Below are 13,599 nucleotides of genomic sequence, written 5' to 3'. Positions count from 1 at the left end.
GTCTGGCTCAGTGTTCGCTGAGGGGATGGGGCGGTCTCATCGGGAGAAGAGGAGTCTGGGGAGTTAGCTGCTGTCTAATAAAAGGTGGGACCCTACTTCCCATGAACTGATGGCCTCGAGCCGGGAGGAACCCCAAATATTGTGGGGCCACGAGGGACTAGGCCATCCTGGCCAGAGGGCCGCCAACACCTCCCCAGGGGAATGTCCTCATTTCATAGACGAGGCGGCAGCGCACAGGGCACAGAGTGGATTGCCAGGTCACCTCCTGCCTCGGTGCCAAGCTGGCTGGCTTTTGTCTCTGTTTTTCGTGGGCTCTTACCAGCACAGCATTCCCCAGTGTCTGATAAAGCCAGACAGGACTGTTAGCAGGACATTGTCATCAGCTCAGCGGTTCCTCTCTAATGAGCAATGGAAAAACAAAAACAAGCCACAACTTCAGGCAGAGTCGGAGGGATTAGCTGAACCGGAAGGAAGAACCTTCTGGGTGTGATGGTTCTGAGCTACAGGAAAACCATCTGCTTTTAAGAGACAGAAATGTGGGGTATCTTTGAGTCAAGGGCCTCACTGTAGGCCCCACTAGCCTACTTGGGGTGAGATTTCTAGAGCATCTTCTATTCCAGCCCTGCCCTGGAATTCTCTAACCGGGAGAAGTGTGGAGAGAGGGAAGAGACAGGAGAAGTGCCGCCGATGGCCGGAAGCGTAGGGTTTGTTTTCACTCTTGGCCACCACTTACTGAACGTATATGTGACAGGCACCAGGCAAGGCTTTTGCTCATTTAATTATTTCCTTTAACCCTCACAGCGCCTCCATGAGATTTGAACTTCTTTTATCCACAATCAGATGGTGAATAGGTTCAGAGACGTTAGCTCATTGGCCCAAGGTCACACAGTTGGTTAGGGGTGGGACCCAGGCCATTGTCCTTTCCCAAGTGCCGTTCATGCTGGTGGAAAAGATTGTGTCAGCCCTGGCTGTTGTCGCTCAGTTGTTTGGGCATTGTCCTGTGTACCAAAAGGTTGCTGGTTTGATTCCCAGTCGGTACATGTCTGGTTGCAGGCTCGATCCCCCCGGATGGGCGTGCAGGAGGCAGCCAATCGATATTTCACTCTGACATCGCTGTTTCCCCCCGCCCTCCCCTTTCCCTCTCTCTCCAAAAGTCAATTCAAAAATCTTTAAAAAAAGAGAAAAGATTGTGTCAGTGGAGGAACCTTGGCAGCCAGGGTTTATTATCCCAGAGAGAGACAGGTTCCTGGCTGGGATAGGGAGGGAGCACTGAGGGCCAGACAGGATTTTACAAAAGTACCTTTAATGCAGTTAAGACTGGTACCACCTGCCTTTGCCCAACCTGGCTCTCTTGTCTCTGGAGCAGAAGGGAGCCTTGGGCCGTGGCTGGTCAGCTGGGTGCCCTGCCCACAGGGTCGGTCAGCTCCTCATTTCTTCTTGGTCTTCACCAGTCCCTTCTGCACTAGGCAGCGATACAGCTCCTGGATGTAGGTATAGACGCACTTGGAGTCAGGCACTGCCAGCCGCACCATGTCATCCACCTCCAGCAGCTGGGCACAGTCGGCCAGTTTCCTGAGAGGCAGAGGAGGGATGGGGTGAGGACCAGAGCCAAGGTGAAGAGCATGGGAGCTAGGGGAAGGGGCGGGGGCAGCCCAGCAGGGACGAATTGTGTGTTGGAGGTGGGAGTCATCTAGGCCAACTATCCCATTGCACTGATGAAGCTGAGGCCCTGACAGAGTCAAAACTGACACTCAGCTTGGTCTGATTCCAGAGCCCACGTTTTCATTGCACTGTGGCCTCACGTGGAACGGGACCCTCTGGTCTCCAGGTCTGCATTAACCCACCCCTCCCACATGCTCCCGTATCTGTCCCCTGGAAGGCCAAGCCCCTCCGGAAGAGTTTCAAGGACAGAACCCCAGTCCTCGCTAGTATGATGGCTTATAGCTGAGCCATCTCCATCTTCATTCCGTCTCCGTGTGTTTGCTGAGGGAGTTCAGCACTGAACAAAACCCAAACTTCCCTGCTCTCACATTAACTGACATTCTCGTGGCAGAAGACAGTAATCAAACACATGAAATAGATGGCTCATCCAATGGTGAGAGGTGCTGTGGAAGAAAATAAGGCCAGGAAGGGAGGCAGGGAATGTTCCTGTGTTGACAGTATTTTTAAAAGGGTGCTCAGGGAAGGTCTCTTGAGAGTAAATCATGTCCATATCTTGGACGAGGATTCCAGGCAGCAGAATAGCATGTGCAAAGGCCCTGAGGCAGGTGTGCTTGATGTGTGTGAGGGACTGCATGGAGGTTAGTCCTCCTTTTCTATCTTCCCAGCTGCTCTTTGGGGTGATGTGCCACTCCTGGCTTTGTGAAGGCTGATAATCTGAGCTAACCACCATTGGGGCCTTGCTACCAGGGGCCAGGCGCTTTATCACGTGTTTCCCCTTGAACTGTCTCATTTACACCTCCCCTCCGTCCTCAGCCAGCAGAAGAGGAACTGGACACGCAGAGCATTTTGATGATTTGCCCAAGGTTGAAGTGAGTGATATGGCTGGGATTCAACCCCAGGCTGGCCTGACGCCTCTGGCATCCGTGCCCTGAAGCCGGGCCTCCGCAGCCCCAGCCTGCCAAACCACGTGGGTGCTGGCAGTAGGAGAAACTAGGGTCCCAGCAGAAAGCCTCCCTTGGGGCTGAGACAGCTGGGCCGAAACCCAAGCCGGACTGGCCTGGGTGCCGGGGGAGGAGCGCAGACGGGAGGATTTCGAAGAATGGGACCGGCTCCCTGCAACCGATGCAGTGACCTCGGCTTCTGGGTGTGGGTCTCCCTACACAGGAGCTGGGGGCCAGGCTCCTCCAGCAGCACAGCTGACTGAGCCCAGTGGGGGCTTCGGCACTGGCTGCTCCTCTGTCGGGACTTCACAGGAATCAGAGGAGAGTTCTAAGGGGTGGTAAGGTGCCATGCCCTGGCAGGAGCCATCTAGCTGGCACATTTAATCTTCACTCTAACCCATAAGGATGGTTAAGTCAGCTGCCGAGAGTGTCAGAGCTAAGGAGGAAGGAGGCAGGATTCACACTCAGCACCTCATCCTCCATTCTCCACAGTCCCTACCTCATCCTCCCCTTCACACTGCTGTCTGATGCCTCCTGTCAGCCCATCATCATTACTGAGCCTCCTTCTCCCTTCCTGTGGCTCTGCCTGATGTGGAATCAAGGTGAGGCGGCTGCCAGAGGAGGGCAATGCCTCATGCCCCACAGGCCAGGGACACCAGGCCAGGGCGGAGCTGCGCTCCCTTCTGACGCTCACTTGGAGCCCTCAGTCCTGGCTAGGAGTTCACTTTCCAGTCCCATTTCTGCCACAGCCCTCCTGTCCCACCCCGGGATGTCACGAAGCATCTCTACTTGTATCCACTCTGGGATGCTGTGAGGCTGGAACAGGATAAGCCAAGGAGAGCACTTAGCATGCCTGGCAGACAGCCCAGCCCCTCTCCATCCACGTGTCTTGTCATCATCCTTAAAGGTGTTTCTGAGCCCTGAGCCCCCTCTCCCCAGGCACGCATCCCTTCCCTTGGCGGGATAATGTGGACCTGGAAGGAATCTTCCGGACCTCAAGTCGGTGGTTTCCAATGGCACTCTGGGCGCCCTGGGCCCTACAGACATGCTTCAGGGACCGTCTTGGGAAGGGAGGTTGGGCATTAAGCTCCTGGAATCCCCCAACCAAAAAGGTTCCCCTTTAATTTGTTTTATATGTCGGGCATTCACTTACTATTTTGAGAAATCTGCTGGGGGAAACACCCATCTGAAAGCACAGATCAATATCCAAAGCTCTCATTTTGCGGATGGGGACACGCAGGCCCGGAGAGGGGGAGGCTGCTGTCCCAGGCTTCCCTGCAGGCTGGTGTCCAGGCCTGCACATGACCGGAGGGCTCAGCCTCCCAGACCCAGGTGCTGCTAACATCTGCAGACTTCTTCCCTGTCCCTGGCTATAGAAGTGCCCCCAGAGTTGCCCTCACTGGCCACGCCCTTTGCACAGTCCTGTCTCTGCTAGTTGGCTCGGAAGCCTCTCCCTGGGACAGGAGAAAGCAGGCGCTGCTGGCGTGAGCTCCTGGGGAGTCCTGAGGCACCAGGAAGCGTCCAGGCCTCGGTGGGCACAGATGTCTGGCTGTAGTGCTTTGCTGGTGGGAGTGCCTCCCTGTCCCCCACTCGGCAGGGGTACCTGGTTCTCGGGTTCTTCCTTGGGCCACTCCGTTCCTCACACCCCTCCTGCCTTTCTAGTACCACCCCTGGCTCCATCCCACCACCACTCCTGGCACCCAGCTCTCTGAGTCTCAGGAATAAACCCGCCTCCCGGTTCCAAAGTGAAGCCTATCTTACAGCTGTGCTCTCGTTCACTACAATACAGGAACAGCAGCTAAGACTCTTGAAAAGTGTCTTCTGTGTGTTAGGTACTGTTATAGGGACTTCACTCAGTTATTAATTCTCACTATAGCCCTGGAGAAGAGGATACCTCGTGCCCATTTTAAAGATCGGAATATGAGGCTCGGAGAGGTAAAGGAGCCTGTCCAAGATTACACAGCCAACAAGAATCTGACCCCAAGTCCTCGCACCGCCCTGTCTGGAACAGCAGGCCGACCCCCACCTCTCTACCCCTCCCCCTTCTCTACCCCTCCCCCTGCTGGTGCTGTCTTTAGACACCTATTCCCCCGGGGCATGCTATTTCTTATGCCTGTGTTGATGATCTCTCTCCCTCTGACTATAAGCTACAGGGCAAGCAGGGATTTTGCCCGCTGCTCTGTCCTGAACCAGTTTCTGGTGACCCCACCCCTGTGGGTGTAGCACTGGCCTTAGGCATCTGCACGAGCCTCTGCGGTCCTGGCTGGGCTTACTCTGCGGTGGAGAAGGCCAAGGTGAAGTTGTGCCGGCGCTTGGTGGGGTCCAGCTCGGCGTAGTCAAAGGCATCGGGGAAGAACTTGTGGATGAGGGCGCAGAAGGCCATGCCGCTGCTCCAGCTTGACGAGAAGTTCTGAATGTCCACGTGCTGCGGGCGGCGGGCAGGGGCGGCCTCCGTGAGCCTCCCACCCTCTGGGCTCTGCACCACGCAGACCTCCCGAGCACTGCCGCCCTGGGGAAGGGGCCTCCCCGCCCGTGCCCACCTCGTAGTTTCTCGTCATGGCCCTGCACCACTCCAAGAGCATGTTCTTGACGCTGCCGATGGCCGCCCCGGCTGCCTTCGTGTTCCGGAACAGGGCCGTGGGGCCCGAGGCTGCCCTGTGAGCGGAGGCATGGAGAAGGCCAGGCCAGAGAGGTGGGAGGCCACCGAGAGCGCCATCAGGGAGGAGCCCCAGCCCCGGGTCAACCCTCCCACCTTGGCCTGGGCTGTTCCCACCCCCTGAAGCCTCCATCCTACCAACCCACATCCTGGGAAAGCCCAGCCCAGCCATTTCTCGCCTGCATCCTACCCTCCAAACTTGTCCACGATGGCTTTGCGGTTCTGCGCCCGGGCCCCCCGGGGCCGGGCAGGGGCTGCCACCCTGCGTTCTGGTGCCTTCTCCTTCTTCTTCTCCTGGGAGGGAGGGGGCTCCGTGGGACTCTGGGGCACCTCGCTGGGTGAAGACTCACTACGCAGAAAAGGTCAGAGACCAGTAAGAGGGGCGGGGACCAGTCAGTACAGGGTACAGGGAAGGGGTGGGAGCAGGCTGGGAGTGGGAGGGGGTGGGTCCCTGCAGTCCAAAGGGGCATGGACAGTTGGGGCACCCACTCTTGGCACCCATTTCCTGTGCCCGGCACTGGGAGGGGCTGGAAGGAATAGTGAGGCTCCGTCCAACTTGGGGCGTGTGTGGTCTGGCGGTATGTGAGGGCAGAACTAGGGCAAGTCTGAGGTCTGACCTGAGTTTGAGTCCTGGCTTTGCCTCTTATTTGCTGTGTGATCTTGGCACTGTTCGTGTTACTTCTCTGAGCCCCAGCTTCCTCATCTGTAAAATGGGCGCAAGCACACACCTGCCTGACAAGATGGCCCTGAGGCTTGAGTAAGAAGGGGAGTTTAGAGCCTGCCACGCAGCTACCGGCCAGCTCAGTGAGTATTCAGTTGTCTTCCTCTAAGGCAGTAACACAGAGGTGGATCTCAGGTCAAAACAAAGGAAGAGCCTTCTCGTGACTAAAGTTGGGCAGTAAGGCTCTCGTTTTCTCCCGCACCCGCTGGGCACCAGGCACTGTGCTCAGCGCTTTGTACACATGATACCATTTAAGCCTCACACTGATCCTACGAGGGAGGCACAGTTACTGTACCCACTTCACAGATGAGAAGAGGCGAAGTGACATGGCCGAGGTCACACAGCTGGTAAGTGGCAGAGTCGTTGTCCAAACTCGGGCTTTCTGCTCATGCTCTCTATAAGGTGCTTGGCACCATGGAAACATGCTGAGCGGCAAGATGAGGGCCTCAATAAGACCTGCCAGGGATGCTGAGAGGCCAGTGATGGAGGGGGGCCTGGGTGGGGGGAAGAGGGGGCAGCTGTGCCGATGAACCCTGGGCCTCAAGCCCTGGCTCCTTCAGCTTCCTGGACTCTGCCCTGGGAAAGGGACTGAATACCAGGAATCCTGGAATTCTCAAGGCCAGGTGCTGGGGAGGCCCAGGCCCAGGTGAGGGAAGCTGGAGTTAGAGGGATTTGGAGCCAGGCCCCGGGGTTGGGCATTACCTGGCAGAGGGACTGGTCTCTCCGGAAGCTGCGGTGTCTGGGCCCAACCCATCTGCAGGAAAGGAGCAGGGGGAGGGAGGTGAGTCCACCATGACCGCTCCCTACACGCCCCCGAGGAGAGCCCCTGCAGCAGCCTGTGGGCTCCTGGCTGTCACTCACCTGGGCTGAGGCCTTGACCCTCCTCCGTGGGGCTCTCGGGCCATTCCTCGGGGGAGCTGGGACTCACCCCTGCCCCTTCCTCCGACGCTCTCTCCACACCCTGATCCTGCTCTTCATGGGGACCGCCTGACTCCTGGAACCAACATGGTCTGGGTGAGCTCACAGTCACACAAGCGCTTGCCCAGGGCTTTGTGAGGCCTGCAGGAAGATCTGCAAGGCAGCCTGGGACACGGCGCAGCAGCCCCCACCCCGGGCTCTTATATCCATGGGAGGAAGACTGGACTTTCCCCAGGAAATAAAGCACAGGGGCCTTGCTTCCCTGGGGGCAGGGGACTCCTGAACATTGTGGGGGCCCCCTCCCTCCTCTCCTCTGCCTCACTCACCTCCTCCTCCCTCGTGTCACTCTCCTGGGCCTCATCTTCCAGAGCAGCCTTTTTCTCAGAGTCCGATGTGGCCTCTGGGGCACTGGCTTTCGCCTGGGCTTCAGCCTTGGGCTCCTCCGTCTTGGCGGTCTCCTCTGGAGAGGCTGCCGTGGCCTCCTGCTCCCCATCAGCCTCCCTGGACCCGGACCCGGCCTCCTGCTCCGCAGCGCCCTGCTCCAGCTCAGCCTTGGCCGGGTCCTCGTCAGCTTTCTCCCCGGATTCGGGCTCGGCCGCTTTCCCCTCAGCCTTCTGCTTCTCAGTGGCCAACACTGTCCCCTGCTTTCCCTCGGCCTCCTTGGGTTCAGAGTTAGTCTCTCCTTTCCCACCCGTCATCTCCTGAGGAGCCTCTTTGGTCTCTTCCTTCTCACCATCCTCCTTTGGAAGTTCAGCCTCCACTTTGGACTCCACCTTGACCTCATCCAACCCATTGGCTTCCCCCGGGAATTCTGCCGAAGCACCTCCCTCAGCTGGAGCTCTTTCCTGCTTTCCTGCCCGCTCCGGAGGCCCCTCTGTGGCGGTGCTGGTGCCTTTGGCCGCCTCCCCTGCAGAGGTATCACCTCCCGGCGTCCCTGGGGTCCCTGGGGAGTCAGTGGTCCCATCCTCAGAGGGCTTCCCTTCCTTCTGCTCCATCTCTGGGAAGAGAAGACAAGCAGGCCTGGTCATGCCCCATCCGGCATGAGGTGAAAGCCCGCCCGCAGACAGCGCTGGCCAGGAGTCTGGAGGCCTGGGCTTCAGTCCTGGGTGCCCCCTACTTGGACATGTGACCAGAGAATCCACTTCCCTGGGGTGAAATGAAGGGACAGAGTGCTGCTTCCTGAGAGGTGGGGAGTGGGCTGTGCTGACTTAATGTTGGGTGGTGTCCACCTACCTTTGCAGATTGCGGCTTGGGCTTTAAAGAACAGTAGGTCATGCCCTGGCCAGTGTTGCTCAGCGGTTAGAGAATCACCCAGTGCACCGAAGTGTCACAGGTTCGATTCCTGTCAAGGATACATCCCTAGGTTGCAGGGTATGTGGGGAGGCAACCAATCTATGTGTCTCTCTCACACATCGATGTTTTTTTTTTCTCTCTCTCTCTTCCTCTCCCTCCCCCTTTCCACTCTAAAAGTCAATGGAAAAAATATCCTCAGGTGAGGATTAACAACAACAAAAGAATATTAGGTCACATAATGCCTTTCCAATGATCTTTGCCTCTTTTTTTTTTAATCCTCACTTGAGGACATACTTAGAGAAGGAATGGAGAGAGAGAAAGAAAAAGAGAGAGAGGAAAGAGATAAATCGATGTGAGAGAGAAACATTGATTGGTTGCCTTCCGTACATATCCCGACCAGGTATAGAACCTGCAACCCAGGTATGTGCCCTGACTGGGCATCGAACTAGCAACCTTTTGGTGCACAGGACGATGCTTGGGTGGTTACAATTCCACACTAGCATTCTGGAACAGTGGTGGTAGTGAGCCTCAGGCGCAGAGCCCAAAGCAGAAAGGAGCAGTTAGATAGGGTTTAATAATACTGTTTTGTTCCCACTGCTTCCATTTCCAATCTATATATATAAAAGTCCAGCGAACAAAAGGGTGAAATGACCAGAATGACCAGTGGCTATGATGCGCACTGTGGCAGTCAATTAGCCTGATCCAGGCCCTAACCAGACCCCCACCCGCACCAGCCTGGCCCCCAATTGGCCCTCAACACCCCCATCGGGGGAGGGGCCGCCTAGCAAACCGCCCGCGGCTCCCCCCCCCCCCCCCCCCCCCCCCCCCGCCCACTGGCCCAGCCCGATGCGCCCCCATCAGGGGGCGGGCCAGCCAGACCCCACCTGTGCACAAATTTGTGCACCAGGCCTTTAGTAGTGATATAACGTTTCTTAAAAAACACACACATTTATTGAATTTACAAATAAGTTAGTTCAGAGGAAGACATTCAGGAAAGCAGGTGGTACAGACAGAACTAAATCAGGGAGGTGGTGTAAGAGTGCCTGAAGTTTGGGGATCCCTGAGTCCACTGATCTCAGCTTCTGCCAGCTCTGCCAGCCTCTGGTCCTCAGAAAAGTTGAGCCTGGGCATGGAAGAGTTTCCTTTGGTGAAGAATAGAAACAACGCTCTCCAACCTCTGCAGGGAAATGTGATCCTCCAACTGCCTGGGCTTGGTGAGGGGAGGGAGGTTATGACACCTCAGCTTGGGGTTTCCTATTCAAGTACTGTATGTACTCTAGGATCTACAATAACAGGTGGATGCGGGGGGGTTGGGGCCCCCTCCTTCATCACCCTGCCCTTCTCAGGGGTCTGTTTACAAAGAAAACAACCCCCAAATAGTGTTCAGGGCATGACTCAGCCAGTAAGAAAAGTAGACACTCCTGTCACTGGCTAAAAATACCTCCTGCCCTCTGCAGTGCCATCGTTCTGGGTGATGGTTCCCAGGGCACCTGGGTAATTGGGACAGAGGCAGGACAGGCAGAGGGGGGCCAGGGCTCTGTTCCTGGGTCTTACTGCCCCAGACCAGGGTCCTGGGGTCCCTGGACTTGTGCCCTGCCGTTTCCTAGGAAGCAGGTGGAATTGGCAAAGGTGCTCACACTGTTCTAGTTCTGCCCTTCCCACCAGAGCCCTTCATGGTTCAGCTGCTCCAGCATGGGTTAGAGGGGACAAGTGAGCCGAGACATGGAATGCACATGGAGCTGGCCTTGACCCCCATCTCCCAGTCACTCACTCTGAGACCTGGGCAAGTCCCTTTGCCTCTCTGGGCCCCCGTTTCTGCCAATAATGACATGATGGGTCTAGATCAGTTTTCCCAAACTGTGTTCTGTGGGAAATTAGGGTCTCCTAAGACACTAATAAGGGCTGAGGGGTTTAGTCTCTGGCTAAGGTTATTCCAGAACCTAATCTTTACCCTTTTAAAATATGCAACTTCATGAACACTTAGATACCCCATAGTAAAGAAACCTTAACTTGGCTTAGCTTTATTTAACTAACTTTCCCCCAAACCTCTTTTTTAAAAAGATATATATTTTTATTGATTTCAGACAGGAAGGAAGAGGGAGAGAGACAGAGAGAGAGAAACATCAATGATAAAAGAGAATCCTTGATCAGTTGCCTCCGGTATGCCCCACATTGGGGATCGAGCCCACAACCTGGGCATGTGCCCTTGACAGGAATCGAACCTGGGACCCTCCAGTCCACAGGCTGATGCTCTATCCATGAAGCCAAACCAGCTAGGGCTCCCCAAGCCTCTTTGACCATGGGTTTTTTTTTTCTTTTATTTTTTGCTGCTTTTCCTGAGGCACCACTACCACCTCCTTGAGCAATGCCGTACTTATCAGAAGTATGGCCCACCCTGGTCTGAATGACCCGCACCACCCCTTACTGCCCTGCACTGTTGCTTGGAAGGTGGTTTGGAGTGGTGATCAAGATTCGTGACTCCAAAGTCTTCCTACGATGGGATCCCAGCTCCCACTGTGTACTAATTGTGTGACCTTGAGCAAGCTACCTGCCCTCCTGGTGTTTTGATTTTTGGAGGTAAAAATAGGTCTCGTTGCATAGGGATGGTGGAGGGTTAAGGACACCACTGCATAGGAAGCACTTTGAAGCTTGTGTGCTGGGAAAGGCACGCTCAGCACACATCAGCTGGTACTGTGTAGATTGGCCTCCTCCCAGCCATGTACCAGATTAAGGCCCTGACCCGGCCATGAGGGCACTTGTTGGTGAGACAAGGCAAAGAGAACTGAAGGCCAGTCAGTTGATAACCAGCCCTTTTTAGACCTCAAAGTGTGGTAGTAATTGGCTAAGACATAGCAAAGTGCTGCAACCATCTTTCCCTTCATCTACATGCTACACCCTTAGGGTGGCGGAGGCGAAGGACAGGTGTATACACACACACACACACACACACACACATACACACCTCAGCCATGCTGTGTATTCATCACCTCTGCTTTCCACCCTCCAGGCTTGTCATAAATAGATAAGAGTGAAGAAACTCAGAAACACCCCACCCCCAGCATGAACAACTCTAGAGCAGCTTACAGCTCACATAACACCCTGCTTTACCTTGCTGGTTCCCCCCTCTAACCCTTGGGAACAGGCAGGATTGGCCCCATTGTACACATTAGGAATTTGAAGCTGGGGCATGTGAAGTCCCTTGATTAAAGTCATAGGACAATTAAATGGCCAACCCGTACCTAGAACCCAGGTCTCCTAACAACTAGCTGAAGCCTGAGCCAAAGATGCTGCTCCCACCAGGTGCTCAGCCCTTGTGTCCTTCAAAGGCTCCAGCCCTCAGTGCGGGGCCTCTCACTGATGGGGGAGGACAGTCAGACATGGCAGAGGTGTTGAGCTCTCTCTTTCCTTCCTTCCTCTCTACTTTCTTTCCTCCTTCCTTCCCCAGGAAGCCTTCGTAGCATGCCTGCCCGCACTGCAGATAGTTCCTCTCCCCTTCCTGTTGCTCTTGGCAGACCCAAAGGAAAAGAACCCAGGAGCCCCAGTTCCAAGCCTCAAATAGTGTTGATGACACTTGATGGTTCTGCTGACACCGTCAGACCCTCCATCACCCCATCTGCCTTCCGGTGGTCCTGAGGCCACTCCTAGCTGCTTGGAGAGTCTGCCGCCCTGCCCAGCTGAACCAGGGAGCCCCTCTGCCCAGCAGGCCTTCCCGTGACCTCAGGTTGCCCAGCACCCCAGAGGCTGAGTCCCTGATCTCTGGCATCTCAAAAGAAGCCTGGGTTTCTCCAACTCTGGGGCCCTGCTTGGAGGCTCCCGCCCTTGGAATGTGGGAGAGGGGTTGGCAGATAAAGGGGGGCCCCTGAGAAAGGAGCCCAGGGCTTCTCTTACCTGGGGGGCCTCTGCCCGGGGCCTTGGGAGCAGTCTCCTTCTTCTAGCTGAGCAGCCTCACTCCTGGCTGCCAGAGGCCTCTAGCCCCCAGTGCTTCTGTCCCTGCCCCCTCCACCTTCCGCCGTCCTTCCACCCCACCCCCATTTCAAGAGCCTTGGGCCTCCGAAGAGCATTGTTTACTGCCCTGTTGGTACAACACTTTCCCCTGACCTGGGAGGCTCAGATTTCCCATGAAGATCTGACAGGTGGCACCTTTCAATCATAGGGCGCGCCTCCTGCCCTGACCCCAGCAGCATGCATTCTCTGGTCATCTTTCTTCCCAATGTACTTGCCCGGCCCTGGAGACCTGGAAAGCCATCTGCAGGCCCATTTGGATGGTCCCCAGCCCTCTGGCCTCCCCTGTTTATCCAGAGCCCAGGCTAGGCCTCCCTTGCCCCGCCCCCCACCTTGTGTCTTTAAATAGTTCCTTTTACTCTTCCTCAGACAAAAGCAGCTGCTGAGGGTGGGCTCAGGGGGGAGAGAGTGGGACAGCTGCTGTCTGGACTATACTGGGGTGTCTTGGGAGTCCCCTGGCTCACACTGGACAGAGATTTGGAGGGGGGAGGGGCAAAGAAGAGAAGATTGATGGGCATTCAAGGAGACCCTGGGCATAGAGTTTAGAAACACAAAGCTGAGCTCTGTTTTGAGTGAAGTGACTGGTACACAGTAGGCTCTGGACACGTTTTTGTACTGAATCTAGATTTTGCTCAGAAAAACCAAACACATCTTTACCTTCTCTATATGTCCTATGAGAGGCACTACTTTTTGGAAAATGTGTGCAGGGCATTCTCCCCTCCCCCCTTACCCCCCCCTCTCCCGCCCACGCACACAACTTAGGAAGCTTGTGGCTCCCCCAGCCCCCACCACTTCAGCCAAACTGACCTCCTTCTTGTTCCTTAAATAAATCGATTCCTTGCCACACGCAGGATTGTAACCTTTTTGCTTTTGCTCTTTGCAAGACTAGCTCCTTCTCATTCTTCTGCTCTCAGCTCTCATTTCATTTCCTCGGAGAGGGCTCTGTGACCTTCAGTTCCATTCCATTATTTCAGCCTGTTTTATTTTCTTCATACTATTTATTGGGATCCAAATTTACCTTATTATCTGACTCTCTCATTAGACTCTAAGCTCTATGAGGCAGGGACTGTATGTACTCTGCTCATGGCTGTATGCCCAGGAACTAGCAAATTGCCTGGTTCATATGAGGTGCTCAATATATTGAATACATGAGTTAATTACTTAGTTAATAGAAATTTGGAATTGGAACTTGGGGGCCTGTGCTTGGGATGATCTGAAAGCGAGGTTTGGGTACCCATGTTGAACAGTTCAATATTGATGGTTGTTGGCAGTCTCCAGTATTGAGATCCACAGTTTATCTGCCCAAGATTGGCGAGCTTTTTCATATCTCTCTCTAGCCTGCTGTCCTTTTTTAAAATTAAAACTCATTTCTCTTCTAGCCCTACCATCATTAGGTATCGAAAACA

At 55.2% G+C, this 13,599-nt stretch overlaps 1 protein-coding gene across 4 annotated transcripts; it reads right to left on the bottom strand.

Moving 5' to 3' along the window:
* Window positions 1-760: 760 nt before the first annotated feature.
* Window positions 761-13,178, bottom strand: SMTNL1 (smoothelin like 1). Of its 4 annotated transcripts, none has more exons than XM_070428037.1 (8): window positions 13,001-13,178; window positions 7,225-7,895; window positions 6,842-6,974; window positions 6,683-6,734; window positions 5,450-5,608; window positions 5,144-5,258; window positions 4,877-5,028; window positions 761-1,572 (listed from the first exon to the last, which is right to left on the bottom strand). In XM_070428037.1, the coding sequence occupies exons 2-8, from the start codon at window positions 7,891-7,893 to the stop codon at window positions 1,428-1,430; spliced, it is 1,425 nt and encodes a 474-aa protein (XP_070284138.1). In that variant the 5' UTR covers window positions 7,894-7,895; window positions 13,001-13,178; the 3' UTR covers window positions 761-1,427. The 4 variants fall into 4 exon arrangements, with proteins under 4 accessions (XP_070284138.1, XP_070284137.1, XP_070284139.1 ...); XM_070428036.1 differs by lacking the exon at window positions 13,001-13,178 and adding an exon at window positions 12,080-12,196; XM_070428038.1 differs by lacking the exon at window positions 13,001-13,178 and adding an exon at window positions 8,132-8,926.
* Window positions 13,179-13,599: the final 421 nt, after the last annotated feature.

The sequence above is a fragment of the Myotis yumanensis genome, unplaced genomic scaffold (genome assembly GCF_028538775.1).
Source record: "Myotis yumanensis isolate MYYU_CA2020_CCGP unplaced genomic scaffold, mMyoYum1.0.hap1 SCAF_10, whole genome shotgun sequence".
NCBI lineage: Eukaryota > Metazoa > Chordata > Mammalia > Chiroptera > Vespertilionidae > Myotis > Myotis yumanensis.
The sequence above is the reverse complement of the archived record's forward strand: the minus strand, read 5'-3'. Positions and strand labels throughout refer to the sequence as shown.